This window comes from Bos grunniens, chromosome 11, assembly GCF_055505025.1.
Source record: "Bos grunniens cultivar Pamir isolate PY7600 chromosome 11, Bosgru_T2T1.0, whole genome shotgun sequence".
Classification (NCBI taxonomy): domain Eukaryota; kingdom Metazoa; phylum Chordata; class Mammalia; order Artiodactyla; family Bovidae; genus Bos; species Bos grunniens.
The window spans coordinates 105,331,151-105,358,886 of NC_141175.1; the positions used below are offsets into that span (position 1 = coordinate 105,331,151).

The 27,736-nt window shown below is 54.4% G+C and overlaps 2 protein-coding genes across 13 annotated transcripts; one reads left to right on the plus strand and one right to left on the minus strand.

The window, feature by feature from the left end:
- The first annotated feature begins 500 nt into the window (after positions 1-500).
- Positions 501-13,191, plus strand: LOC147363777 (glycerol-3-phosphate acyltransferase 2, mitochondrial). Of its 6 annotated transcripts, none has more exons than XM_086328222.1 (22): positions 501-879; positions 3,024-3,152; positions 3,281-3,394; positions 4,073-4,146; positions 4,549-4,653; positions 4,899-5,027; positions 7,353-7,452; positions 7,848-7,981; positions 8,293-8,392; positions 8,494-8,706; positions 9,049-9,168; positions 9,336-9,418; positions 9,763-9,881; positions 10,564-10,634; positions 10,707-10,965; positions 11,052-11,200; positions 11,287-11,364; positions 11,810-11,941; positions 12,015-12,135; positions 12,236-12,301; positions 12,518-12,573; positions 12,901-13,191. In XM_086328222.1, the coding sequence occupies exons 2-22, from the start codon at positions 3,090-3,092 to the stop codon at positions 13,015-13,017; spliced, it is 2,403 nt and encodes an 800-aa protein (XP_086184348.1). In that variant the 5' UTR covers positions 501-879; positions 3,024-3,089; the 3' UTR covers positions 13,018-13,191. The 6 variants fall into 6 exon arrangements, with proteins under 6 accessions (XP_086184348.1, XP_086184347.1, XP_086184344.1 ...); XM_086328221.1 differs by having other exon boundaries at positions 501-546; XM_086328218.1 differs by having other exon boundaries at positions 501-546; positions 10,564-10,965.
- A 93-nt stretch (positions 13,192-13,284) lies between these two features.
- LOC147363778 (oxaloacetate tautomerase FAHD2A, mitochondrial) lies at positions 13,285-23,956 on the minus strand. Of its 7 annotated transcripts, none has more exons than XR_015137425.1 (9): positions 23,780-23,956; positions 22,527-22,592; positions 20,461-20,711; positions 18,929-19,145; positions 15,319-15,364; positions 14,938-15,100; positions 13,799-13,907; positions 13,606-13,693; positions 13,285-13,492 (listed from the first exon to the last, which is right to left on the minus strand). XR_015137425.1 is itself a non-coding variant. In XM_086328224.1 (9 exons), the coding sequence occupies exons 3-9, from the start codon at positions 20,703-20,705 to the stop codon at positions 13,430-13,432; spliced, it is 945 nt and encodes a 314-aa protein (XP_086184350.1). In that variant the 5' UTR covers positions 20,706-20,711; positions 22,527-22,592; positions 23,780-23,956; the 3' UTR covers positions 13,285-13,429. The 7 variants fall into 7 exon arrangements, 6 of the variants coding, with proteins under 6 accessions (XP_086184350.1, XP_086184354.1, XP_086184351.1 ...); XM_086328224.1 differs by having other exon boundaries at positions 15,305-15,364; XM_086328228.1 differs by lacking the exon at positions 22,527-22,592 and adding an exon at positions 22,954-22,997.
- Between the last annotated feature and the right edge of the window lie 3,780 nt (positions 23,957-27,736).

Here is a 27,736-nt window from a genome sequence, read left to right on the forward strand (position 1 = left end):
AACCAGTCCATTCTAAAGGAGATCAGCCCTGGGTGTTCTTTGGAAGGAACGATGCTAAAGCTGAAACTCCAGTACTTTGGCCACCTGATGCGAAGAGTTGACTCACTGGAAAAGACTCTGATGCTGGGAGGGATTGGGGGCAGGAGGAGAAGGGGACGACAGAGGATGAGATGGCTGGATGGCATCACTGACTCGATGGACGTGAGTCTGAGTGAACTCCGGGAGTTGGTGATGGACAGGGAGGCCTGGCATGCTGCGATTCATGGGGTCGCAAAGAGTCGGACACGACTGAGCGACTGAACTGAACTGAACTGAACACTCCACGGCCAGACAACCCCACACCCTAACCCACACAAGCAGCTCCGCCCACCCATATTCAGGGCCGCGAGGCCACGCAGCGTGCGTCGCGGCAGGGCGCCAGGGGCGGGGCTTCGGCCCCTGCGCGCTTTCCAATTGGCTCTCAGAGGTGCCTTTCAGACGGCGCGCAGAGGCTGCCGGCGTGCACTTCCGGCTGCTACTTTGGCGGGAGTTGGCGCCGGGTGTGAGGTAGGATTCGAGGGAGTTGCTCCCGGGCTGGGCTGGGTCGGGCCAGGCTCAGGACCGCTCAGGGGCCTTCCCGCTTTGGGTGCCAACCCGGAAGGCCTTTTTGGGGATTGGTGAGGGTTGGACAGGGGGCCGGCCCTGTGCGCCCACTGTGGGGTACGTGGTCTAAAGGGCAGCCCCTCAGAGAGCCTAGCTAAGTGTGGTCCTCCGCTTCTCGTCACCCTGGACGCAGAACCAGTGTGGCAGGACCCCTTCCTTCCGTCTAAGGGCAGCTCGGGGGACGCTCGCTGTGGGTCTGCGAGGGGCTGAGTTGAGTCCCTTCTCCTCCAACTCCAGGTGCGGGATGCAGGGTGAAGAGGTCGTGTTCAGCATGTTCTTTGTAGGGAACAGGCATACCAGGCAGGGGAACGGGTTTGGATGAGATCTTTTGATCAGGGACGCAAACTCAGATGCGCACAGGGGCCGGGCGTCAGGTGTGCCTGAAGTGGTGGTGGACGGGAGGGCGCGTGCGGCCGGGCGAGGGGCATGGGGACAGTGGCGCTGGGCTCTGGCCAGCCGAGGCCCTGTGGGGTGCGTGCCAGAGACGCCAGGTCGCTGGTTTGTGTTTGTTTTTTTTTTTAACAACAGCCGCTGGAGACGCGGGTTTTGTTTTGTTTTCTTTTCTTTCTTTCTTTGTTTTGTTGTTGTTGTTTTAAAGTAACAAGCTCTCTGGCTTTTAAAAAGTGTTTATTTATTTTTAATTGATTTATGATTGACAAGCTCTCTAGTTTTAAACGTTGAGGTTAATCCGCCAAGTTGTAGAAGACTGCAGGGCCAAAGAAAGTACATCTGTGAACTGCATTTGGCCCTCTAGTGGCCAGTTTGCCGCCTCTGCTGTTGGGGTCCTGCGGGGAGGGGTGTCCAGGCGGGGAGTTGCAGACTGACAGAGAAGTCCCCATTTGGGGGGCTGGGGTGCTAGAAAGATCTATCCCCAAACTGAGCCCTGGATTGTGTGAGCTGAGTAGCTGACTTGGTTGGTGACTGGGAGTTATCCCTTGCCTTGCCTTAACATATCCTTCCCTTCCTCTGTCCCTGTAGCATTAGCCCAGATCTAGGGGGTTTAGGTTGGAGAGTGGGGGTGTTCTGAAGCTGGGGTGAAGACACCCTCCTTGCCAAGCAGGCAGGACTCCACAGACTGGAGCCTGGTCTTGGGGACTTCCTGTGCCAAGTGTTAGTGAATTGGGCTGGGAGAACATTTTCAAAGGAGGAGGTACGTTCCAGATGAGTCTAGCAGAGCTGTTCACTGGGGAATTGTGATCCTGGTACCACTTGGTCTTGTGGTTCTAAACTGCTAACTGAGGAGAAGAGGAGAGATGCAGAGGAATTCTGGGAGACGAAGTTACAGTCAGTTAACTAGCATCTCCTGGGTCCCCCCTCTGGGCAGGGCAGAAGGCTGGGCATACGAAGATGAGTGCATTGTAGCTCTTGCCTTCAGGATACTTTCAGATGATATGGGCTAACTCTGGAGGAGGCTTCTTTCCTGGCAGGCTTGGGCTGGGGGAACCAAGGAAGGGAGGAAAAACCTGGAAGGTGATGCAGAAGCATCATGGACTTAGAGCCGTGGACTTAGAATTTGGGGAGGTGATGGGAAGGGAGAATGCATTCCCAGGTAGGAGTAGGAACTGTGTAGTGAGGGTAGAGATGGTAGCAATAATTGGATCAGCCTATCCATCAGGGACATGGAGAGAGATCAGGGGAGAAGGGTTTTTAGGGCCCAGTTTCTGGACTAGGAGGGGTTTGGTGCTGTCTTATGGAAGATGGATGTTATACTGTGGTAGAAAGGAGGAGGCCGAGGCAATACCAAGTGGGATCTTCCATAGAGAGTGCTGTGTGAAAGGATACCAGTTGTGGAAAAGTGTCTTATCCCCAACCAGAAGACCATTCCTTGGGGACAGGTCTGTGTGGCATTTCTTTGAGTTCTGACCCAGAGAACGATCACCCATCCAGTACCCTCAGCCCTCATTCTTGTAATGATTGAGGGGAAAGGGGCTGTCTTCTGGTGCTGAGCAGGCCGTGGTGGCCTCGGGACAGTGGTCCTGTTCCTATTTGGCAGCCTAATGCCTCCTTCCTGCCAGTCCAGGCTTGTTCCTTCCTAGTGCACAAAAAGTGTCAGAGTCTCTAATACAGCCCCATCTGTGCTGTGAGAAGGCAGAGTGGATATCGACGATGAGACAACCCATTTTCTGAGTGCTAGCCTGAGGTAGCCCTGATCTGGACACTGTGAGATCTTTTGAGGATAGTTGGCTTCTTGGTGGGATCGGTTGGGTATTGAGGGGAAAGGCTTTGATCTGAGCCAGCCCCCAGATTCCAGCCCTGGATCAAATGACTGCTGGCTTGCATGCTGTCTGTCTGTTTTGGGGTGGGGGAGTGGGGGTCACTCCAGTAACCTCTGGTTGTGGCCCAGATTCCAGTACCTCCTCCATCCTGTTTCCTCTTCCCAGGTCAGGTTCTTCTGGAGAGAGAGGAGGGGCGCAGAGGTGGCTGGTTCCCAGATGCTGTAGACCCCCATGAACACCATGGCAGAAACCAGACTCCAAACCCAGAAGAAAAGCAGCCAGGATGGTCAGGAGGTAGCATTCCCATTCCCAGAACACCCTCTACCCTCCTGCCTCCCGTCCTGTGCCCTCACTCCTGGAGCCCACCTCCCTCTGTCAAGGACTTTTGAGTCCCCTCATCTCTCCCTGTGGCCCTTTTCCAGACCAGCCTGTGGTCCTCAGGCTTTGGGATGAAGCTGGAGGCTGTCACCCCATTCTTGGGGAAATACCGCCCCTTTGTGGGTCGCTGCTGCCAGACCTGTACCCCTAAGAGCTGGGTGAGTGACGGTCAAGCCAGGCCCTACCTTGGGAAGCTTGGTTCTGGGAGCCACAGCTGCCGCAGCCCCGGGAAACAGTTTCCTTCATGTCTTCAAGCCCAGCCCTTCCCTAGCCTGTTGTCTCAGGGGAGTGGGTGCACTAGTGCTTGTTGGTTGGTGGTTTGGGCCTGCTCCTGGCTTCTGGCTCCCAGGCCTGGGAGAGTTGGGTGGGGAGGTACAGAGGGATCTGAGAGGCCAGAGGGCTGGGGTCTGAGCATGCCTGCACTCAGAGCGGAGGGCCTGGAGACACTGTCCACTCAGAGTCGGCGAGCACTCGGCACATGCCTGGGGCCTTTGTAGGTCCGTGCTGGGGCTGGTGGGACTCAGGGTTCTTGTGGAGATCCAGGCTACATGTTCCCTGCTGTTGGTGAGAGAACTTCTCAGAGATGATATGCTACTCTCCAAGAGGGTGATTCTGTAGAGGATGCAGCCCTTTCCTTTTGACCATGGAGCCCTCTCTCCTAAGTGAACTTCAGGATCTGAGGTCAGACATCTTTTGGGAACTGCAGTGCTATAATCCATCTCTCGGTAGACTGTAGAGCCCATCAGGGAAAGACTGCAGAAGACAGAGCAGGAGCTTTCCTTTGCCGGTTTGCAAAGGCCGCCCCCAAGCACATGCTCTCTACCCCTTTCCGGCAGGAGTCCCTCTTCCACAGAAGCATAATGGACCTCGGCTTCTGCAATGTGATCCTGGTGAAGGAGGAGAACACCAGGTAGTCCGAGCTGGGGGTGGTGCCGGGTGGTGCGTAGGGCCCTTGGGTACAGGGCTGCTGGGGCCCTGCTTTGTGTTATCATTTTCTTCTTTTGATGGGACAAGAATGGACTGTGCCCTCTGCTCCAGACCCACAGGTGAGGACAGGCAGGCTTGGAGTTTCCCTCAGCTCCTTTTGTGAGCTTTCAAGCCCCGAACCTGTACCCTGTTCCCTGGGGAGAGGGGATAGGAATGGGCCACAGGTGGGCAGGTGCTTCCTCTTCCTGCTCCATAAGCCAAGCTCAGGTGTTCCCAGTCCACAGGACTAGGATGTGATCCCTTCCTGATGGAATACCCTCTGTGGGCCCTAGTTGGGGTGGGGGCCTCTGAGACATCTACCCCCTGTTCTGGGGGCTGTGCCCAGGTTTCGGGGCTGGCTGGTTCGGAGGCTCTGCTATTTCTTGTGGTCACTGGAGCAGCACATACCACCCTGCCAGGATGCCTCACAGAAGATCATGGAAAGCACTGGGTGAGGAGGCAGGGACTGGGATCTGGTTGGTACTTCTGGGATCCTTAAAGGGATGACAAAGGCTCTAGGCGGGGCTGGTTGAAAGGACTGGTTTCGAGAGTGTTAGCTTGGTCAGGGACCCTTTTTTAAAGAGGGAGGGTGAAGGCTGGAGGCTGTGCCCTGGGGACTACGGGGCTGAGGGAAGTGACCTTAGGCCTGCTTCAGCCCTATACTGCAACCACCACCTCCCCTGCCCTCCACCACAGGGTGCAGAATGTCATCTCAGGGAGGGCCCCGGGAGGGGCTGGGGAAGGCCAGGTGCCCAGCCACGTGAGGAAAGAGGTACAGCGCATCTTGGGCCACATCCAGGCCCCGCCCCGCCCCTTCCTGCTCAGGTAACTCTGCTGAAGGGCGCCCTGAGCTGGGGCCTCTGCTCTTAGGGAGAGAGCATTGGCTGGGCTTGGGGAAAGACTAGACTCCCCTCCTGGGGGAGCTGGGTGGTGTATTTACCAGACAGCCTGGAAGAGCCCTGATCTGGACACTAAGAATTTTGAACACAGCTGGCTCCTTCAGGGGACCAGTTGGGGAAGGGGGAGGGGCTTTGATCTGAGCCAGCTCCCAGATTCCAGTCCGTGTTCTCACCACTGCTGGCCTGTGTGTATCTGTCCTGAGAGGGTGGGGGCTTAGGGGGATCATCTCAGGAATGCCTGGTTGTGACCTGGACTTCAGTGCCTCCTCTGCCCCTCCACCTTCCCCCAGGTCAGGCTCCGGTGGAGAGAGGAGACCGGGGTCCCCATCTGTAGGCCTGCCCACTCACTCACACATACCCACCACTGTCACCACCTGCTTCCTTCCACACATGTCCTGCACAGGGTGCAGCTCCTCTTAGATGCAGAGCAAGCCTCTGGGGAAGTGGAGGTGGCACATGCTTGCAAGAAGGACAGAACAAGGGCTAGGACTGAGAAAACCTGAAGGCGGGGAAGAGACCTGTAAGCCAGGGACAGAAGGGGGAATTGAGCCAGCCTCAGGGAAGTGAGGATGTCAGGGAGCAGTTCTCCCAGAGGGAACAGCATGAGCTGTGGCTGCAGGAAAAGGCCAGGTTTGTTCAAGAAGCTGATGTGGTTGGAAGCTGGCAAGTGAGGGAGTGAGTTGTTGGAAACAAAATCGAGAAGTAGAAGGGAGCAGATATGCAGAGCGGTATACAAGATGTTTGGATTTGATTTCTAAGTGCAATGAAAACCAATGGAAAGGTTTTAGACAGAGAGTGACAGCAAGGTTAATTGAGGTCAAGAATAGAGAACAGGTCCTCTGGGGAGGCTGGTTTGTTAGTCTAGGTGAGATGATGGGGGGTGGGGATGGCAGTAGAACTTGGGAAAATGGATGGAGAAACCAAAGTGAAATGAACAGGACTCACTGATGTAGAGGAGGGTTGGAATGGGGCCAGTGGAGGGAAAGGGGGCGCTGCAGGGGGGCTGGGCATCTGGCTGAGCGCCTGGCGGTGTGGTTGGAGGGGAGGAGGCAGGCTTGGGGGGGGGTGAGTTTGGCCCACAAAAGGTGTTTTGGACATAAAAGTTTTCTGACACCTGACATAGTGGTGGAGACACTGAGGCAGCTGCTTATATATTAATATATGAATTCGGAGCACAGAAAACAGGTTGAGACCAGGAATGTGCATTTGCAGATCTTTAGCACATAGGCGATACTTAGAGCCAGGGAGGAGTGAGTCACTGAGGGAAAAGGGTACAGGGCAGCACATGCGAGGCTCAGCCGTCCTGAAAGTGCTGAAGGGTCAAGTGAACAGGAACAGGAAGTAGGGGTTGTTGGTGACCTGTGACCAGCCTTCCACGTGACCATTCTTTGGCTTTGTCACGACTTCCAGTTCCTTGACCTGAGCACCTTACACCAGCCATCAGCCCACCTCCTGTCTTTCCTGCCCTCCAGGCCTAGCTTAGATTCCAGGGCCCCGGGTGACAGAAGTGTCCTTGGGAGGGAGTCACTGGGCACAACCCAGTTGTGTTTAAACCTAGCCACCTGCCTTCTCTGCATCGAAGCAGCCGAATGTCCCTGGAGAGACGCACAGCGGGTAGATGTGCTTCCTTTTTAAGTGTGAGTCTCAGAGGGGCACAGCGCGCTCTCCAAGGCTCTGATCTGGACTGCTGCTTCTCTGACTCGCGCGCTGTGTCCTGATCGCACCTCGTGGAGAAACAGGAGCCATCTGATGAGGACATGCCACGTGTCCTCCGTGTCTCCATGCTGCCTGCATCTATGCCCCTCTCCCGCTTAAAGCCAGTCCTCTCATCAGGCTCTGGACGTCCCCTCCCCAGACTTTGCCCCTTCGTTGTCCCCTCTCCTTCTTACATCACTAACCCCTCCCTTTTAGTCCACTTGCCTCAGCAGTTTGCAAAGACAAGGCTGGTTATGCCTGGAGAGAGTCTTGGCTCTCTGATCTCCTTTGGGATGCATGGGGGCACAGACGTGCTCTGAGGCAGTGGCCCATGACGTCTTCCTAGGGGAGTATCAGCACCTTGCAGGTGTGTGCTCTGCTGTCAGGCCCACCTTCCAGTCCCAGCACCCCCACTTCTTAGCTTTCTCTCCTACCCAGCAGCTTCTGCAACCAGTCTGAACCTCACTTTCCTTTTCTGTAAAATGAGGACAGTAGTAGTGCCTGCTTTAGAGGAGTTCTGGGCGGCCCATACCTCAGACTGGGCACTGCTCTGCAGGCTGTTTAGCTGGGCACTGCTGCGGTTCCTGAACTGCCTCTTCCTGAACGTGCAGCTGTACAGGGGCCAGATGAAGATGGTCCAGAAGGCCTCCCAGGCAGTAAGGCCCGCCTTCACTGGGATGGGGATGGGGTGGGATGGTGGGGACAGGAGCAGAGGCTAGGCCAAGCCCTAAGTCGGGACCAGCCCTGTCAGCTGGGTGGGAAAAATGCACTGCTCTTTGATGACCTTGTCTTCGTGTCTCACGGTCCTGCTCCCTAGAGGCTTCCTCTAACGGCTTTTCATCATGTCTTAACAACCATTACGTCAATGCATTACCTTAAAAGTTGTTGACAGAGCTCCTCCGCTTTTGGGAAATGTGCTCAGAAAGCCTGCTCAGCCGAACCCTCCCTCCCTCTGGGACTGCCCTGGGTCTGGAGGTGCTAGGTTTCGGCTGCCTGCATCTTCAGGGCGGGGGTGTGGCTTGGCACTTCCCTCTGGCTCTCCCTGGAGCAGGGCTCGCCGCTCGTCTTCCTCTCTACCCACAAGTCAGTCCTGGATGGCATCCTGCTGCCCTTTGTGCTGCTCTCCCAGGGCGTGGGCGTGCTCCGTGTGGCTTGGGACCCCCGCACCTGTTCCCCCCTCCTCAGGTAAAAGGCTTGTGCCCTTGGATGTACAGCGGCGAGGTCCCCAGACTGGGATAGAGGTGTGGGGGAGGGAGGTGGTGTTGCCAGCATCAGCTCCCCAGAGGGTCTCTTCCTGGCCCCTCTGCTCTCAGCATATTGTGCAGCCCAGCCTGTGGGGCTCAGATGGAGGGTCAGCTGTGGGCTCTAGGGCCATGCCTGGCCTCAGGGTGTTGAGGCAGGACCCAGGCTGGCCCTGAGGGGGCCACGGCTCTCACTAGCCTCCTGCTTGGTCCCATCTCCTGAGCACCTTACCACCTCTGCCCTGTGCCCCACAGAGCTCTGCTGAAGAAACTTGGGGGGCTTTTTCTGCCCCCAGAGGCCAACCTCTCCCCGGACAGCCCTGAGGGGGTTCTTGCAAGGGCTGTGGTCCATGCGGTGAGTGCTGTGCCCCCAGTGGTGGTTTATGGGGCCAGGCAAGGGAACAGGGGCCTTAGCTGTTCTGGTTTTGACACCTGCCTCCCTCCACCCACTTGCAGACTGTGGAGCAGCTGCTGGCCAGCAGGCAGCCCCTGCTCATCTTCCTGGAGGAGCCCCCTGGGGTTCGGGGGCCTCGGCTGTCAGCCCTGGGCCTGTCCTGGCTGGGCCTGGTGGTGCAGGGGGTCCAGGCAGGCATCGTCCCAGACACTCTGCTTGTGCCGGTGGCTGTCACCTATGACCTGGTTCCAGAGGCACCCCATGATACATGCCACGTAAGACCTTCCTGCCCTGGGTCCCCAAGTGGATACCATCTCCAGAGAGGAGGCACAGTTTTGTATCCTGTGACTGAGGCCCCTCGGGGCTGGGGTTCAGGGGGGAGTGCAAAGCAATTCTACCCCTATGGTCATTATCCTGTGGCACCCACCAAGGCTGTAACAGTCATCTTCTCATTTCATTCCCAAAAGACCTTGCTAGGGAAGGATTTCTCCTGTTTCACAGACAAGAACAAGCCTGGAGAGGTCATGGTCATGTGCCAGGTTGAGCCTAAGATGAAGTAGAGCAGAAAGCATGCCCCAGGCAAGCCGGCTCCCTCATTGCCTTCCTCCTCCCTGCAGGCCTTGGCCCCACTGGGGCTGTGGACAGGTGCTCTGGCTGTTCTGCGGAGCCTGCGACGCTGGGGCTGTGGCCGCCGAGTCTGTGTCCGTGTGCATTTGGCCCAGCCCTTCTCCCTGCAGGTGTGAGCCCTGTTGGGCAAGGCTGGGCATACCTGTGGTCCATTCTAGGGCTTCTGGCAGCCTGGCCCTCAGGCCACTGCAAGGACAGCCTGGCATACTTCAGATGGGCTGTATGTAGGCTTCCAGGTGGGCCAGGGCAGACCACCTGACAGCCTTGTCCTGGGCAGGAATACATCATCAATGCCAGAAGCTGCTGGGGCAGCAGGCAGACCCTGGAGCAGCTGCTGCAGCCCATCGTGCTGGGCCAGTGGTAAGGGCAGAGGAGTATGAGGGTTTTGGGCAAGGAAGGCAGCTCTCAGACCCCGGCTGAGTGTGAGCTGGCACCCCCTCCTCTCCTGACCACAGACACATCAGCAGCCCCAGCCTTCCCTCACCAGCTAATCTTTGTCATCTCAAACCATCCAGGTGCCCCCCACCCCGCCTGTAAGTTGGGTGTGGGTTATGGCACACCAGCCTGGAAAGCACTAAGGGTACACGGGCCCGCTCTTGCAGGGACGGGAAACACCCTCACCTTTGTATTTGGAAAGCTCTGGGTGCCCCGTGGTTGTCTGTACGCTTGGTCCCCTCATCCTGTGGCCTATGTCTCTATTCTAGTACGGCTGTCCCCGACACTGAGAAGGAGCAGGAGTGGACACCTGTGACCGGACCCCTTCTGGCCCTCAGGGAGGAGGACCAGCTGTTGGTCAGGAGGCTGAGCTGGCACGTCCTGAATGGTGAGGGGCCCTCGGTCTGGCCTCTGGGGGAGGCTCCTGAGCATTGTGTTCTCCAAGTTGGCCAGTGGGTCAGGGCCCTCCGTTCCAGGTGGGTTTCTGCACCTGCCCCCTCCTGTGGGCCCACTTGGGGCACATGAAGAGTGGAGCCTGTCCCTGTCTTTGCCCCTGAGGAGGGGGCAGCCAGGGGGAACATGAGCCACTAGGTCAGAGCACACAAGCAAGCAGCTGCCCGGCCCACTGCACTTTGAGGTGACATTCGCTGAACTGAATAATGTATGTCAGGGGCTTAACAGGTACCTGGAACAGAGGGGGCTTTTAACAGCATAGTTACCATCTTCTCAAGTGTGTCTGCCGTGGCAGAGACTGTGGGTTCGTGGGTAGCACCATGGGGTTGCAAAGAGACATGACTGAGCGACTAAGCACAGCACAGGCCTACAGGAGGCAGGGAGGGTCTCGGAGCTCCCAGCCTGGGTTGCAGCATATATTTGATGTCAATTCTCCACCAGGGAGAGTGGCATGCAGGGACCAGGCCTGCTGTGCCCTTCCCAGGGTGGAGTTGTGTGGGAGTGTGTATGTGGCTGCTGGCAGGGACGTGTGTTCTTGGCTGGGAAGACTTGCCCAGTGACAGGGACAGGGCTGCTGGGCCTCGGCCCTGACCAGCATCCCCAACCTCTGGCTCCAGCCAGCGTGGCGAGCTCCGCGGTGATGAGCACGGCCATCATGGCGACGCTGCTGCTGTTCAAGCACCAGAAGGTAGGGCCCAGGGTGCTAAGGGCCCAGGGGAGGAGCCCCGGCCCTTGGCTCAGTCCCCCTCTGCCCACCCAGGGCGTGTTCCTGTCGCAGCTCCTGGGGGAGTTCTCCTGGCTGACAGAGGAGACACTGCTGCGTGGCTTTGACGTGGGCTTCTCGGGGCAGCTGCGGTGCCTGGTGCAGCACACGCTGAGCCTGCTGCGGCCACACGTGGCCCTGCTGCGCATCCAGCAGGGGGACTTGCTGGTGGTTCCGCGCCCTGGCCCAGGCCTCACGTCCCTGGCACGCCTGAGCGCCGAGCTGCTGCCCACTTTCCTGAGCGAGGCTGTGGGTGGTGAGTCCCCAGGGCTTGCGGTGGGTGGAACACGTAAGGGTGAGGGGCACTGCACGCCTCCTCATGTCCGCCGCCTCCTCCCCCAGCCTGTGCTGTGCGAGGGCTGCTGGCAGGCAGGGTGCCGCCCGAGGGCCCCTGGGAACTGCAGGGCGTCGAGCTGCTGAGCCAGAAGGAGCTGTACTGCCAGATCCTGCTGCTGCTACACTTGCTGCCACAGGACCTGCTGCTGCTGCAGGTCAGGCCTCCCCGCCTGCCCCAGCCCTGTGGCAGCAGGTCTGGTCAGGCTTGCCTGAGCTCACACTGGTGCCTGTCGCCCCTCAGCCCTGCCAGTCTTGCTACTGCTACTGTCAGGAGGTGCTGGACCGTCTCATCCAGTGTGGGCTCCTCGTGGCTGAGGAGGTAGGAAGGGGGCTGCAGACAGAAGGCCCTGCCTGGAGCCCGGCTCCTCTGCCCTGTGTGGGGGTGGGGGAGGGCAGCCCCGGCCCCAGCTGAATAGACGCCTGGGTCCTGCCGCCGCCACACTCCACCTTGGGGTGTCACCACGCCTGCACTGGACCCGTGCGTGCCTGTACTGGCAGAACTTGACAGGCGCACCTCTGGGGGCTTCTGCAGACCCCCTGCCCTCCACATCTCTTGTCCACAGGGGCTGTGGCCCCTGTGGTAGGTGCTCCTGTCCTCTCAGCAGCTGTCACCGTCTGGCGTGGCCTGGGGCATCCTCCTCGGCCCCCCAGGTCTGCGTCTGGTTTCACCTCCCGGCATCTGGATGGCCATGTACCCCGTTGGGGGGCCTCGAGACTGGCCCTTGGCCAGCCTGACAGGGCCCCGTGGTTCTCCCGGCCCTCAGACCCCGGGCTCCCAGCCAGCCTGTGACACAGGGAGGCAGCGTTTGAGTGCGAGACTGCTGTGGAAACTGAGCGGGGACTTCACCGACAGCGACAGCGACGACTTCGAGGAGGCGGAGGGCCGCTACTTCAGGGTGCGTGGGGCGCCGCTGGGGAGGGCGGGGGAGGCGGTGGGAGCCGCCCTCACCCTGGCCTGTCCCCTTACAGCTCAGCCAGCAGTCGCGCTGCCCCGACTTCTTTCTCTTCCTCTGCCGCCTGCTCAGCCCAGTGCTGAAGGCTTTTGCGCAGGCTGCCGCCTTCCTCCACCGAGGACGGCTCCCGGATACGGGTGAGGCCCGCACACCGTGCCATCCTAAGGAGAGGCCGAATACGGTGCGGGGTGAGCTCTGCCTGCGTGGGGCCCAGGTCTCAGACTCTCTCCCTCACAGAGTCCGGCTACACGGAGCAGTTGTTCCAGTTCTTACGGGCCACAGCCCAGGAGGAAGGGCTCTTCGGTGAGTCCCAGCAGCCAGCCCAGGCCCCGGGAGGCAGGCTGCTGGCTGCTGCCCCCTAGTGGGCAATGAAAGCCCAAGGTCAGGAGTACTGGCTGCAGTGTAGAGGCCTTTGGGTCCAGCTTGAGTCCTCTCCTTGGGTTGTTCCCTCTTTAAAGAGAAGAGAAGCTGTGCCAGGGGACTGTCGCCACCTACAGCCTTCACTTCTCTTTCATCCAGAGTGTGCGGACCCAAATCTTGCCATCAGTGCCATCTGGACCTTCAGAGACTTGGGGGTGAGAGGGGCCAGTCTCTCCATCCTCCTGTCCCCCTGCCTCCCACCCCCATACCCTGACAGAGCTGCTGAGGGGAGCTGGCTGTACCCACTCGGGGATTTACCCAGGGTTTCCCAAGAGCAGGCGTGCAGACAGTAGCTGGGGAAGGTAGGACAGTTTTCCTGCTCCTCTGTCTCCCTGACCACTGGCTCATCCTGCTCCCAGGTGGGGTATCAGGATGTTTGAGAGGCAGCATTTGACCTCAGACACTAAGGCTTAGGGGGTCAGTTTTCCAGGGGAGGGGCCCAGCGCCCATGTGAGCACTCAGAGCCCTTCTCTGCGGCTCAGGTGCTGCAGCAGACGCCCGGCCCCACAGGCCCCATGCTCCACCTGTCCCCTGCCTTCGCCAGCCGGGATAGCCAGGAAAAGCTGGGACAGTTCATCCGGCAGTTCATCTGTAGCTAGAACGGTGGGGAGGAGCCCATGTCGAGACTTTTCAGCCCTGGACCGCAGCCTGCCCTGAGGCAGAAGACTTATTAGCTGGACTGTCAAATTTTTGCGGTTTGACTATGCCTTGTTTTCTGCATCTTTTGCTGCAATAAACTAGAGGACTGGATGAGTCCCCTGTGCCCAGGCTCAGCACTGTTTCTCTGGTGTGATCATGTGTATGTATCTGCTCTCCTTCCCCACTGGGTGGGAATGCCCTCTCACTCCTGGAAACACATCCTAAAGGAAGATAAAAAGAAGTTTATTGAGGAGGTGAGCACCATCTCCTCTCCCTCTACCTGAAGAGAAGTCTCGAAGGGGCTGGCACCGGGCCTCTTGCCATGTTGGGCTCCGTGGGAACAAATGCCCCTTCTGCTTGCAGCAGAAGGCATCACACCACCTTGTTGATGATGACACCCAGTTCTTCAATCTCACACTGGACTTCATCGCCTTTCTGCAATAGAGTGGGCCATGAGGCTGTCAGGCCTGAGTGTGGCGTGCACATGTCTGCACATAGTCTGAGCCAACGCCACCAGGCCTCTGCCTTTCCTCACTCAGCCAACCTACCTTGAGGAAGACAGGAGGCTTCCTGAACACACCCACACCTGGGGGCGTCCCGGTCAGGATGATGTCCCCTGGGTAAAGAGTGACGAACCTAGAGGCAGAAGGGCCAGGTGAGGTCAGGGGCTGGGGTGCCACAGCCTGGCATGGGGGGTAAAGCCCCCAGGTGGTGGTTGGGGCCAGGCTCCGCCCCACTTACTGGGAGACCCAGGCTATCAGCTCTTCTGTCTTAAACACCATCTGGTTGGTATTGCTGCTCTGCATCACTTCCCCATTCACTCGGCAGCAGATCTTTAGGTTGTGTGGGTCTGAAACGCAAAAACGACATATTTGGGATTCTCCCTTCCGACCCCCAACCCCCTCCTGACAACCAGGAAACGAGAGCACAGGTGGCCTTGTAACTTGCCAGGCAGAGGCTTGTCTGCTGGCTCCCCACCCTGGAGTCTGTGTGGACTCTGGCCTGCCCAGGCCTCCCTGTGCCCACCACCCAGCAGAGCGCCCACCAGTGGTCACTGGGTGGGTTAATGAGGGGGTGTTCCAGACTCCAGGGGCTGAGAACAGTGGCTGGGTTTTGCCTTAAAAAACAGATTCTATCTGCAGCAGAGGCTGACTAGGTGATATAAAGCCACAGGGTAACAGCCTGAGCAGTAGTGAAGACTCCTGCACCTGATGGCTGACCTGTAAATGTGTCCTGGGTAACCAGCACTTTCGTCCTAACTTCCTGGTGTTTCACACATTCACAAGCGCGCCCCCAGGAGCACAGTGTACTTTCACTGATGACTGACTACCCAGGGCGCCGTGAGGCTGAATTACACAGACAACTCCTGCCCGGGGCTGTGCTGTCCTCTTCACCCCCGTCTTTTCTCCAGGCTCCCACTGTGCCCTTGCTGCTTGAAGCTGCTGCCACCAGGCTACACGGTGGCTGGGTGAGGCCCTGGGGGTTAGCTCCCATCTCCTTCACTAAAGAAAGGGCCGGGGACTCGGGAACAGCTGTTCTCTGTGATGCTCCAAGGCCATCTCTGCTTCCTTCCAACGTAAGGACTCTCCCAGATGGTGGCAGCCAGAGGAAGCCTGACCCAGCCGTCAGGAGAGAGCCCTACCCTGTAATTCACGTCCTGAGTGCACAGTCACCGCCTCTGCTGCTGTAGGCCTCTACAGTGGGGACCGGGAGGGAGGCCAGTGGAGAGATCTGCTCTAATCCAACCGTCAACGAAAGGGCAGCTGGGGACGGGCCCTCGGCGGGCCACGCCCCTCACTCCCCTACTGGAAAGTGGCTTCGCTGACATATCTATGCAGGAGGAAGGAGAGAAGCTGCCCAGCGGGCCGTCAGAGACCTACCTGCCACGCTGTCCTTGGTCACCAAGGCAGGGCCCAGAGGGCAGAAGGTGTCAAAGGTTTTCCCCAGCAACCACTGCTTTCCATTGCGTCTCATCTGCCAGTCACGGGCACTCACGTCGTGTGCCACAGTGAAGCCAGCCACATGGGCCATGGCATCTGTAGCCTGTTGGGGGCAGGGGATTTGGCCAGATTGGAGGTTAGCTCATGGTGACACCAAGCCCTATCACAAAGGGTCTCAAAGCCTTGATCCCATGTTAGTGGCTGGAGGTAGCCAGAGGTGGTGGTGGGTGAGGGGCAAGGCAGTGTCAGGAGCGGGTAGATGCCAACCACTTCGCAGTGCCAGGATAGCCGGCCCTCTCTCCCTCACCTTGATGTACTTGCCTCTCTTTCCGATGACCACGGCCAGCTCCACTTCCCAGTCCACCTCCTGTGGGGCGGGAAAGGGCAGTAAGCTGCCTGGCTCCGGGCCCCGTTATTCCACTAAGGGGCTCCTGCCACGGGGCCAGGCCTCTGAACGGTGGGGTGGCTGCCGGGCCGTGTGTGGAAGACCACAACCCTAGGGGAGGGCCCGCAGGGGAGGTGTTGCGTGTGGACCGTAGCCTCGGGGCAGTGGAGGCAGCACCGCTGCAGGCAGGCAGAGTGGCTCCAGTGACTGCAGAGGAGCAATCTGGTGGGGGTGGGGGGTTTACCAAAATCACTCTTGATACTTCCAAAAAAGGATAAATACCGAGTAACAATAGCGAACCCTACTTGTTTGCCAGACACTATTCTAAGTGCTTTAATGCACTAACTCACTCAAATAAGATCAACATGCCAAAATAAATGTGGGCCAAAGGTTGAATAAGCAGTTTACAAAAATAAATACACAGGGCCACAAAAAGGAAAACATGCTCAGCCCGTTCCATAATCAGCAAAGCGCAAATATATAGTAGATACAAGTTAGCCATGCAAACTGACTTTTCTAATAGTAACAACCGTGAACACAAAAAAGAACTGGATTCCTCGGGAAACGGCCAAGTCCATGTCGGTGATGAGAGTAGGAGACAAGCATGGAACTGCTTCGCCGTAGGAAGGAAGTGCTCAGAAAGTGCTGTGGGTGGGGGCCATCCGAAAGCCGCCCCCTGACCAAACAGATCCTCTGAGTATCAGAAAGAATGTCCATGATGGACTATGGACTATGACATATTGGATAAAAGTAAAAGTCAGGAATTTACAGTGATAACGGGACAGGGGTAAAACAAAGAGCCAAGCAGTGTTTCTCCACAGAATACCAGCTAATAAAAGTAGAAGGCATGACAGAAAGAAAAAGTCACCTTTTTCTAACCCTTACTGCAGTAATGGATTCAGGGAAGGGTGACCAGATGATCCCTGGAAGAGAACTTGTGGGGCAAATAAGATAGTCATGTGGCTTCAGTGACTCTTCTGCAGACTGTTTACCAGTTACCACAGTGAAAGGCACCTTACCACGGAGAGGTCACGTGAGCATCAAGGAAACTAGGCGATCAAACTTCAGGACCACCCGACACTGGACGTGATGCAAGCACGCGCCTGCTGCCTCAGCAATGTCGGTGTCCTGCCCCATCCCCCGCTCTCAGACTGAAACCTAAACCCCAGTGTGAGGGCATGAGGTGTGAGGGCACGAGAGGTGCTTAGGTGACGAGGGCAGAGCCCCCATGAGGAAAGCGGTGTTAGAGAGCTCACTTCCATAACCCAAGACACGGTGAAGAGACACTCACCTGTGGACAGAAAGGGAGCCCTCACCAGGCACATAATCTGTTGGTGCCCTGATCTTGGACTTCCCAGCCTCCAGAATTTCAAGAACTCAAGTGTTGTTTTATAAGTCACCCATTCTACAGTATTTTGTTACAGCAGCCTGAACAGATTAAGCTGTGTAGAACTCTACAAAAATGTTTAACCTGAATCTAATCATGACGAACTGACCAGACAAATCCAGAGTGTGAGACACGCTATGAGACAATGTGCCTGATTTCTTCAAAAAGTCTGTCATGAAAGGTAAAAAAGGGTAGGGAGAAAAACTGCTGAGATCAGGGGTCAGCAAGCTGAGGCCCACAGGCCAAATCCTTGCTTGTCTGCTGTCTGTGTTCCTGTAAATGACGTTTTCCTGGACACAGCCATGTTCCTCCATGGACCATCCAGGCTGCTTCCACACAGCAGCGGCCAAGCTGAGCTGCCACTACAGACACTGCTGGGCGCTCAGAGCCGAGCACTCACTATTAACTGGCCCTCTGAGAAAAAGTCTGTGAATCCCTGTTCTAGACAAAAGGCACTAAGAGATACAACCAAAAACAATGTGTGACCCTGACTGATCCTGGACCAACTCCAAAAATCAAAACGGGACCCAAGTTAAAAGTCACCTTTGGAGGCAACGGGTAATATTCCCAGTTGGACTATGTATTAGCTATGGTTAATATTAACTTTCTTAGCTGTGGTAATGGTATTGTGGTCATGTAGGACACTGTCCTTATTCCCAGGAGACGTATGCTGAAGTTTCTATGAGTGAACTTTCTTTTTTGCTGACAAAGCAACAGACTTTACTGGGAAGGGGCGCCTGGGTGGAGAGCCGGAGGGTAAGGAAACCAGGGGCAGGACTGCTCTGCTACATGACTTGCAATTATGAGTGAACCGGCTCAACGTCTACAATTTACTTTGTAAAGTTCCTTCTACTAACCCCCCTTTAAACAGTGTGTGTGGCTGTGGGGCAGGAGGGAAGGAAAGCAGCAGAGAAGCGGGAAAGCAGGGCGGGGAGGCAGAGAGAGAAAAGCAAAGACGGCAAAATGCACGTGGTGACTCCAGGTCAAGACTCTGGGCAGTCGCTGCGTGTTTTTCCCCCAACTTTTCTATAATTTTCAAAGTATTTCTAAACTAAAAATTTTAAAGTACTAGTACGGGTACATACACTGCTGGTGGATATGTAAACTGCTTTTGCAGCCGAAGGTCACTCTGGCTAATTTTTGAAACCCTGCCTATACTCTGACAAAGACACTCACATTCTAAGAGTTAATTTAAAGGAAATAACCACACATTGATGGATGTGCAAAGTCTCTTCTATAATGATATTCACTGCAACATTATAAAAGCTAAAAACTGGAAACAACCTATTTAGCAATATGAGGACTATTGAATGAATTATCGCCACTGACACAAGAGAAAACTAAGCAGTGACCTAAAAACCATTGGGGAGAATATTTAATGGCATGAAAAATGTCCTTGATGGGGAACTTAAGTAAATGGTAGGCATATGCGCAGTATAAAGAGACAGAAACAGAAAAACCCTAGGGATTATGAGTGGAATAATAAAGGGAAGTGATACAAATGAACTTAATTACAAAACAGAGACTCACTGGCTAGAATGAATTGACGGTTGCTGGGACGGGGGGAAGGGATGGTTAGGGAGTTCGGGATGAACATGTACACACTGCTGTATTTAAGATGGATAACCACCAAGGTCAGACCTTTTGTACAGCACAGGGAACTCTGCCCAATGTCATGTGAGCCTGGATGGGAGGGGCATTTGCAGGAGAATGGACACGTGTATGTGTACGGCTGAGTCCCTCTGCTGCTCACCTGAAACCATCACAACATGGTTAATTGGCTATTCCCCCAAAACACAAGTTCAAAAGGAAAAAAAATTCTGGGAAGATATATAGTAAAACAAATGTTGCAAGCCCTGCACAGTGGGGACATGTGTAGCTTTTCATTTCTTTATGTATTTATGTAATTTTGAAAATTATGAAATTTATAATTTCTTTACATATTTTATTTTCTATAAAGCAAGTATATTACTTTTATAATCAAACAGGAAAACAATTAATGTCTTTTTCTCCCCCAGGAGCTGTCTTATCACTGTATAACACCCTGGAGTTTCTGTTTAATGCGCTACTGAGCAGCAGGTGGTTCCCTCAGGCTGGACGCTGAGCACCTGTGATGGCCCCAGGGACTCGGGGTGGGGGACTGGAGGGCGGGCACCCACCTGGCTCTCAGGCGGAAGGATGATGTTGTCATAGGGCCCCACAATCGCGCTGGCGAACTTGCTGAAGATGATGGGCTCCTTGGGCACAGGCACGTTCTGTTCTCTGCAGTGGTCTGCATAGTTCATGCCCACGCACACCACCTTGTCTGGCCGAGTGACTGGGGCCAGGAACGTCACCTCTGACCGTGGGAGGACTGGCAACTGGGTGGCCAGTGCTCTGCAAAGACCAGAACAGGAGAGAGGGGTTTTCTGGGGATATCCTGCAGCTGCTACCACGCTTTGCTTTTTAAAACATACTTTCTAGATCAACCATCAGAGTCAGCATTGAAAATCAAGCCCAGCTATTGCCCCTTGATATGAGAGCACTGCTTATGCTCATCCAGTGTTGATTTCCGATCCCCCATGAGGTAATACGGGCTTTCGCAGGTGCCTCAGTGGTAAAGAATCCACCTGCCAATGCAGGAGACGAGGGTTCAATCCCTGGGTTGGGAAGATCCCCTGGAGAAGGAAATGGCAACCCACTCTGGTATTCTTGCCTGAAAATCCCATGGACAGAGGGGCCTGGTGAGCTACAGTCTGTGGGGTCGCAAAAAATCTGATACTACTTAGCGACTAAATAACAACATAATACAGAAATACATAATAATTTCCATGTAAGTGAATTCAAAGGGTGCAAATGGGGGTAAGGGAAAGCTCTGTCTTCCACCCCTTCTCCTAGTCACCCCACTCCCTCCCCATAGACAAGTGCTGTGTCCTGTATGGATCTTCACAGTCACTCTGTGTATACTCTTCTCCCATCTTTTTTACGCCAATGACAGCATGTTATATACATCTTTTAAAAAATATGTATTTTAGAGATCTTACCATATAAAGTCTACTAGCTTCCTCTTTTTTGTACAGTTGTATATTACTGCACAGTAGATACACCCAATTCTCTAATAAAGGACAGGGAAGGAGTTTCTAATCTTGCAAGAATATGAAAGTAGGGGGAAAATACTGTTACCAACACTGTGTGCTGTCAAACATCCGTATTTATATAAGCTTAACAGGCGAAAATGACATCTCAGAGTGTTTTTAGCTTTTTAACTTAGTTTTTAATTTCCTGTGTGTCAGCGTCTTTAGACCAGATACCATAGGGCTCCTGGGTTCAGGGAGGCACCTACCTAATCCAACTCAAACCCAAGAACTGTCTTTAAGAACATCTTTTCAGTCCTCTTAGGGCCCCAGGTGCCAACCCCTCCAGCAAGCAGGCCTTAGCCCCCTCGGGAAGGCAGTGGGGCAGAGTAGAATCCTGCCCCCTCACCAAGTATGTGGCCTTGGGAAGGCCAGTCATCCTCCCTGGGGCCCCTGTAAACTGAGGCTATTGACACACAAGACTCCTAAGGCTCTTTGCTAAGAGAGAGGAAGCCTGCATTACCCTGATCCTTTGCAAAAGAATTACCCAGGTTCTGTTTCCCAGGGCGGGGACGGGGTGGTGAGGAGCGAGGGAGAACGGGGCAGCTAAGGCAGGGTCGTGCTGCCTGCTGACTTACCTTCTCACCGCTGACAGAGTGGCTTCTCCCTGCTCCAGGAACTCCACCATCGTCTTGGGCAGTGTGGGCTCAAAGGCGTTGAGGTCGATGACACCCCTGCCATTCCCTGACTCCAGGCCCAGGTGGGGTCCCGCTAGGTGGGGTGCCTGGAACTGCACCAATCTCATGTTTCTGGAGGGCTGAAAGGGCCACCTCTGCGCCTGCAGCACAGTCGTGAGCAACCTCCTGCCACTGGACCCCAGCATCAGCTCCTATGGGGAGAAAGTGGGTCCTGAGGACAGAGGGCCTGAGACCATCGCTGGGGCTCCCAAAGCTTCTCGAGCTGCAGCCCAAGGCTTTTCGCCCCATCAGCTTTTCCCGGCACACGGCATGGGAAGTGGTCCAGATTTTAAGTTATTTCACCGTGTATTGCTCACCATGTATTGGTCATGTTTTGCTCAATTCTGGGCCTGTAATGAAACGCTGAGACAGTGAAGGACCAGGAAGCCTGGCATGCTGCAGTTCATGGGGTCTCAGAGAGTCAGGCACGACTTAGCAACTGATCAACAACAATGAAACACTTCTAGAGAGGCAACTCCTGCATGCCAGCCACTAAGCCAGGTCCCCAGGATTCCAGTCTTCCTTCACCCAGTGCCCCTCACAGCTTAGGCTGTACCTGGCACCGCTGAGGCAAACCATGCAGGTCAGACGCGCTCAGCCCTGCCGTCCTGCCTGCAGGGAAGGCTGATGTTAGCAACTGATGTGGTCAAGTAGGATTCAGCAATTGAGACCACTTCTGGGAAGACTGCGGAAAAGGCAATGGCACCCCACTCCAGTACTTTTGCCTGGAAAATCCCATGGACAGAGAAGCCTGGTAGGCTGCAGTCCATGGGGTAGCTAGAGTCAGACACGACTGAGCAACTTCACTTTCACGTATTAGCAAAGGAAATGGCAACCCATTCCAGTGTTCTTGCCTGGAGAATCCCAGGGATAGGGGAGCCTGGTGGGCTGCCGTCTATGGGGTCGCACAGAGTCGGACACGACTGAAGTGACTTAGCAGCAGCAGCTGGGAAGATTGAGGGCCCTGCCTTTGTCGAGTTTCTTGAGGAAGTGTGGGCTAGGCTAAAATGAATAGGTCTAGGAATTCATTAAAGGGGGGCCCACCATGAGCAAGAGACCGCAGGTGAAACAGGCTCCACTCAAAGACAAGCTGACAGAAGCAATTTTTTTTTAATGTCAATTTGATCCTGTTACCCTCCTATTTGGGCTTCCCAGATGGTGCTATGGTAAAGAATCCGCCTGCCAATGCAGGAGACGCAAGAGACACAGGTTTGATTCCTGAGTCAGGAAAATCCCCTAGAGTAGGAAATGGCAACCCGCTTCAGTATTCTTGCCTGGGAAATCCCATGGCTAGAGGAGCCTGGCAGGCTACAGTCCATGGGGTCGCAATGAGTTGGATATGACTGAGCAAATAAGCACGCATGCATGGGGGAGAGTACAGGCTGCCTGGGGAGAGACTGCAGGCAGAGTTCAGGGGCCAAGCCTGACAGGGGCCCTCTCCTCTCTGGGTCCCTGGGCCATGACTATCTCTTTCACTACTGGGTGCGTGATGCCTAGTACTGTGCCTGCCACGCAGCAGGCTCTCAGCTAGTCTCAGCTGAAAGAAGGAATGTCAGAGCAGGGAAAGCTGCTCTACTTGGGAAAGCTTGGTGATTATCCATCTCAGGAGGAGGTGCCATCCCTCCTCAAATCACTGAGAAAGTATCAACAAGGCTCAGGTCCCATCTTGAGTTCTAGGCTCCACTCAAAGACAAAACCTGTTCTCTTCTTTTTTTGTTTCTAAGTCTGGCCTCTGTTCCCAAAGTCCCTCCTCTTCATGGCTCCTTGCTTTCAAAAGCAGCCCTTTATGCCTGGGCTTCCCAGGTGGTAACCCGGTAAAGAACCTGCCTGCCAATGCAGGGAATGTAGGAGACACGGGTTCAATCCCTGGGTCAGGAAAATACCTTGGAGGGGGGCATGGCATGGTGGTGACCCGGTAAAGAACCTGTCTGCAAATGCAGGGGAAGAAAGAGACATGGGTTCAATACCTGAGTCACCAAGATCTCCTGGAGGAAGGCATGGCAACCCACTCCAGTATTCTTGCCTGGAGAATCCTATGGACAGAGGAGCCTGGTGGGCTACAGCCCATGGGATCACAAAGAGTCAGATACAACTGAAGAGACTTAGCATGCATTATGCTCAGGCACTTGGAGGTAATCCCAGACTCCTGGTTCTCTGATGATTCGGTCTGCCTTGATAAGTTAGAGACTGATTAGATCCAGGTCACTTGTTCTGATTGCTCACTGTGCTGGCTGATGAGTTTAGCCAGAAAACCAGGAGTTTAAAACCTCCTACCCTCCTACCTTACACAAGCACCAACCATGCCACGGGCAAGGGCTGTTCAAGCTACAGTGTTAGCACTGAGATACTTCACACACTAAGATTAAACCGATCCCACTGAATGCCAGGTCTTACCTTAAGTGCTTTACCTGCAATGTCTGATTTAATTCTCCTGACAACTGTGGAAGGCAGGGTCTGTTGGTCTCATTTCACAGATAAAAAATCTACAGTAAAGTGCTGGGACTTGAATCCAGGTCCAGGTGACACTGGAGTTCTTGATTTGGGTTAACGTGTCCTCGTGTCCTCGGGGTGTTAAGCACGGGACACTTTAGCCCAGGGGTATTGATGAGAAATAGGAACCTCCAACAGGAGATCGGGAGGCTCAGGGACGCCCTGCAAGCCTTCAGCCATGCTCCGGGAAATTTGATCTGCTGGCTACTGCCTCGGGGAGAGGGCTTGTCACCTGCTCTCCCAGATAACCACAGGCTGACCTTCCCACGCGACAGACCCTTGCAGGTTCTCATTTCGTTCTATAGCAATCCCTCCAGGCAGAGAGCCTCATTTCACAGAAGAGGGGTTGAGGCTTAAGGTGAAGTCACCAGCCAAGGTACCAGAAAGTGGCCCCGCTGCTTCTGTGGGAATCAATGAGCCACAGTGCCTGAGCTCAATCCAGCTCCGTAAAAGGGTCCTTAAGCAAAAAGGCTGGGACCTGGGGCGTCATAAGCCTGCGAAACAAAGGTTTGCGCCCGGGATCGCGTGCTACTATTCACTCGTCTGGGCCCCTGCGTGGGTCTCCCAGTTTCCCTGTATGCCTAGCTCAGTGGGCGCTCAGAAAGGCCCGCCCACCCCACCAGAGTGCTCGGAGAGGCGGGGCAGCAGCGTTCAGTCCTGCCCATCCCGGGAGGCCGGGAGGGAGGCTGAGGCCCAGCGTGCCCCGCCATCCGGCCCAGATCTAACCTACCTGGAGCCCTGCGCTGTCGGGATAGGACTCGCGGGCCCGAGACCACGACCACCCGGCGCCTGAGCGCAGGTACTGAGCTCGTGAGACAGCTACCAGCCTAGAGTTCTAACAAGGGGGTGAGCCGAGGGGCTCCCCTAAATAAGACGTCAGCGGAGGCGGGCGCGCTCTCGTGGCGTCACGGGGACAACGGCCAATAGCAGGGCGTCTAGTTCGATGCCGGAAGCACGTTGCGGAGGGGGCGGGCCCAGCGCTGACGGGTAGGTGGTCTCTTACTTGCTTCTGCAGGCCTGCTGGCGCAGACTCTATACGCCGGGCGCTACGTTCCCGGAGGCACTCGCTCTTGGGACGCCCTGCGCTTGCAGGAACCTGAAAGTGGGTGCTTCCTGAAATTTTGCGCCCTGGGCCCGCCTGAGGCCCTGCATCTGGACCAGCCCTGCTCTGATCTTTGAGCAAAACGCGGTGGAGACCAAATTATGGCGCGCTGGTTGACAAAGACAAGCCTTCCGATTGTGCAAGATCAGTGAAGAGAGGAGGGATGTTTGTACCCATTTCACATCTGGGCAACCTGAGGCCGGAAGTGTTTTACTCAAGATGTCATATTGACCCCAAGTGCAGCCTTTTACATCTTTTTACAGCCCTGTCTTCATATGGGCTGCACACAGGGTAGTGGGAGGCATAACCTCCATTATTAGAAAACAGGTATTCTAGTGGAGAGGTGGTTTAATTAAACAAACAATCTTACTTTCCAGGCCTCTGGCATATGGAGACATAGGAGAGGGTCTGGGCTAGAGTCCCAGCACTTAATCAAGGAGCCATCACGGGCTTTATTTGCCCTAGGAAGGAGTTTGACCCTTATCTAATCTCACAGGAGGCCACTGGAATGTCCTCAGAGGGAGTGGGTTGCATTTGAGAAGTTTTGTTCAGGCCACTCCTGAACAAGGAAAGGTGTCTGGGTAAGAGTGATGCAGCCGAGAACAGTGGTGACTTGGTGTGCGGCAGAGATAGTGAAAGTTCTGAGATGTTGAGAAGGCAGCACTGACAGCCCTCAATGATGACAGGAGGTGGGATTAAAGGGGAAAGAAGTGTAAGGCTGACTCCTAGGTCTCTGGCCTGGTAGATGGCAGTGCCATTCACCAAGACACGGGTTCCAGGGAAGCAATGTGTCTGGGGAGAGGATGGTGAGCTCAGTTTTGGGTGGGTTGTATTTAATGTGTCTGTCTATGGGGTCTCACAGAGTTGGACATGACTGAAGCGACTTAGCAGCAGCAGCAGCAGGGTATTAAAGGGGGTCTGGAGCTTCAGCTTTTGTCTGGCTTGAAGATGCAGGTCAGCATGCATGCATGCTAAGTCACTTCAGTCGTGTCCGACTCTGTGCGACCCCATGGACAGCAGCCCATATAAATGGAACATGGCAAGTGAGTGTCATGGGTGGGGGGTGGGGGTGTCATGGGTGGGGGGTGGGGGTGGGGGGATGTGCTAAAGAGAACCTAGCATAACCCCCAGTCAGGAGACCCACCATGTAAGGATGAGCCAGAGAGATGGAACGGAAACAGTGAGACATGGGAACTCGTAACTTCAAAAGTTAAGTAGAAAAAGGGAATGTAATTCTACTAATGTAAACTGCAATGTCTGAGATGACAAATACCCTACAAGGCAGAGTCAACGTTGCAGAAAAAAGATTGGTGAATTTGAAAACAGCACTAGCTTTTGGGCTGGTGCCTCCATCTTCTGGTAATTCGCCAAAATGACCAACACAAAGGGAATGAGGAGAAACTAATGTTCTAGGCCTTTTAGAAAACACGGCCACATGCGTGTGAATCTACAAGAAAGGGCACTGCTCAAAAAGGGAAGCCCCCGACTGCGCCCACAGCAGAACTGAGTCTGCAGTGTATCCCTGCATGCTGCCAGCATTGTAGGAAACAAACAAAGGCAAGATTCTTGCCAAGAAAATTAATGTACATATTGAGGATGTTCAGCACTCTAGGAGCTGAGATAGCTTCCTGAAAAACGTATGAAGGAAAAAAATAGAAGCACAAAGTCAGTGGGACTTCCCTGGCAGTTCACTATTTAAAACTCTGCTCTTCTACTGCAGAGGGTTTGATTCTTGGTTGAGTAATGAAAATCCTGCATGCTGCCCGATGCAACCAAAAAATATTAAAATTATTTTTTAAAATATGCCAGCAGATCTTAGGTCTAGTGAGGTGTTTTTTTTTTTTTTTTTTAAGACCATTAGGAAAGACCATTTCTCTGGGAGAAATCCAAACAGCTTAATATATGTGTAATTGGACCCAAAGTAGAGGAGAGGGAAGGGGGAACAGAAAGAAAATATTTGAAGACGTAATGACCAAGACTTTTCTAAACGTGATGAAAACTGTAAACCCACTATACAAGAACTCAACAACCCTCAAACACAAGACACACGAGGAAAATGACGTCATGGCAGAGCATAAGCAAGTTAGTCCATATTAGTGAGAAACAGAAAAATTGAAAAGCAGCCAGAGGACTTCTATGTCCAGAAAAATGGAGAAGCATTTGTCTTTATTCCTCCTGCTAAGTACAACTAAAAACCTACACAAAGCAATCATAAGACTCTGAAAAAAGATGAACAGGCAGGCCGGCGCGGGGTCTGCAGAGCCATGAGGTGATACAGCAGTGAATTCTCTGGGCTGTTTTTTCTCATATATCCATTCTTGGTGCTGAGAAAGCTGGCAACTGGAAATGCCAACTGGTGCAGACACAAAAATCCCCAAGAAAATCCTGCTCTCTTTAGTCAAAGGACCCGGAAAGGGACAGTCTTGCAAAACAGAAAATTTAGACAATAACTGTTGTGGTCCCATGCCCACTAGCACAGGCGGAGTAGGAAGCCTGGATTTTCACCCTTGCCAGCCTGTAATGAAGTGCCTCAGCCCTTCCCCCATGTCAGAGTGGTGAGCAGGGTGGGTCAGAGAAGGGCAGGTGGGGAGCCTGAACTGTCCTCCCTGCTGGGTAGTAACAAGGTCACCCTCCACAGTGGAGGCCATGTGAGGAGCTGGACTTCCCACTATAACAATGATCCTTGGGTGTCATGGAGGCTGACTTAATGAAAATGAAAAATAACATATCAAAATTTGTGGGACTCTGCTAAGACAGTATTCGGAAGGAAATGTATAACTCTAAATTCTTATTTTAGAAAAGAAAATTCTCAAACCAGTAAGCTTAGCTCCTCCTGGGGGTATGTGTTAAGCCTCTTTAGCCATGTCTGACTCTTTGTGACCCCGTGGACTGTAGCCCACCAGACTTCTCTGTCCTTGGAATTCTCCAGGGAAGAATACTGGGGTGGGTTGCCATGTCCTTCTCCAGGGGATCTTCCAAACCCAGGGATCGAACCTAGGTCTCCCACATTGCAGGTGGATTCTTTACCATCTGAGCCACAAGGGAAGCCCATCTGCCATGACTAAATGGGCCTTATCCAAGAATGCAAAGCTAATTCAATAACCTTGGTAAAAGTTTCATAGACATTCCACCAAACGCATAATAAAAGAAAAGAAAAAGATCGATGAAATGGGCTTAAAAGCTTCTGCTCTGCAAAAGGATGCTTTAAGTATGAAAGAAAAAGCAACCAATTGGGAAAAAAGATTTGCAAACTACATATCTGACAAAGAACTCAGACCTAGGATATACAAAGAATGCTCAAAAGTCAACAGAGAGAGGCCTCCCTAGTGGTCCAGTCGTTAAGAATCAACTTGGCAATATAAAGGACACAGGAAGCACCCACATGCCACGGCGTGTGCCACAGCTACTGAGGCTGAGCTCTAGAGCTTGTGAGCCTCAACTGTTGAGCCTGTGTGCTGCAACCACTGAAGCCCACGGGCCTAGAGCCTGTGGTCGGCAGCAAGAGAAGTCACTGCAGGGACTTGCACGCCGCAAGGAAGGGTAGCCCCTGCTCGCTGCAGCGAGAGAGAGTCCATGTGCAGCGAT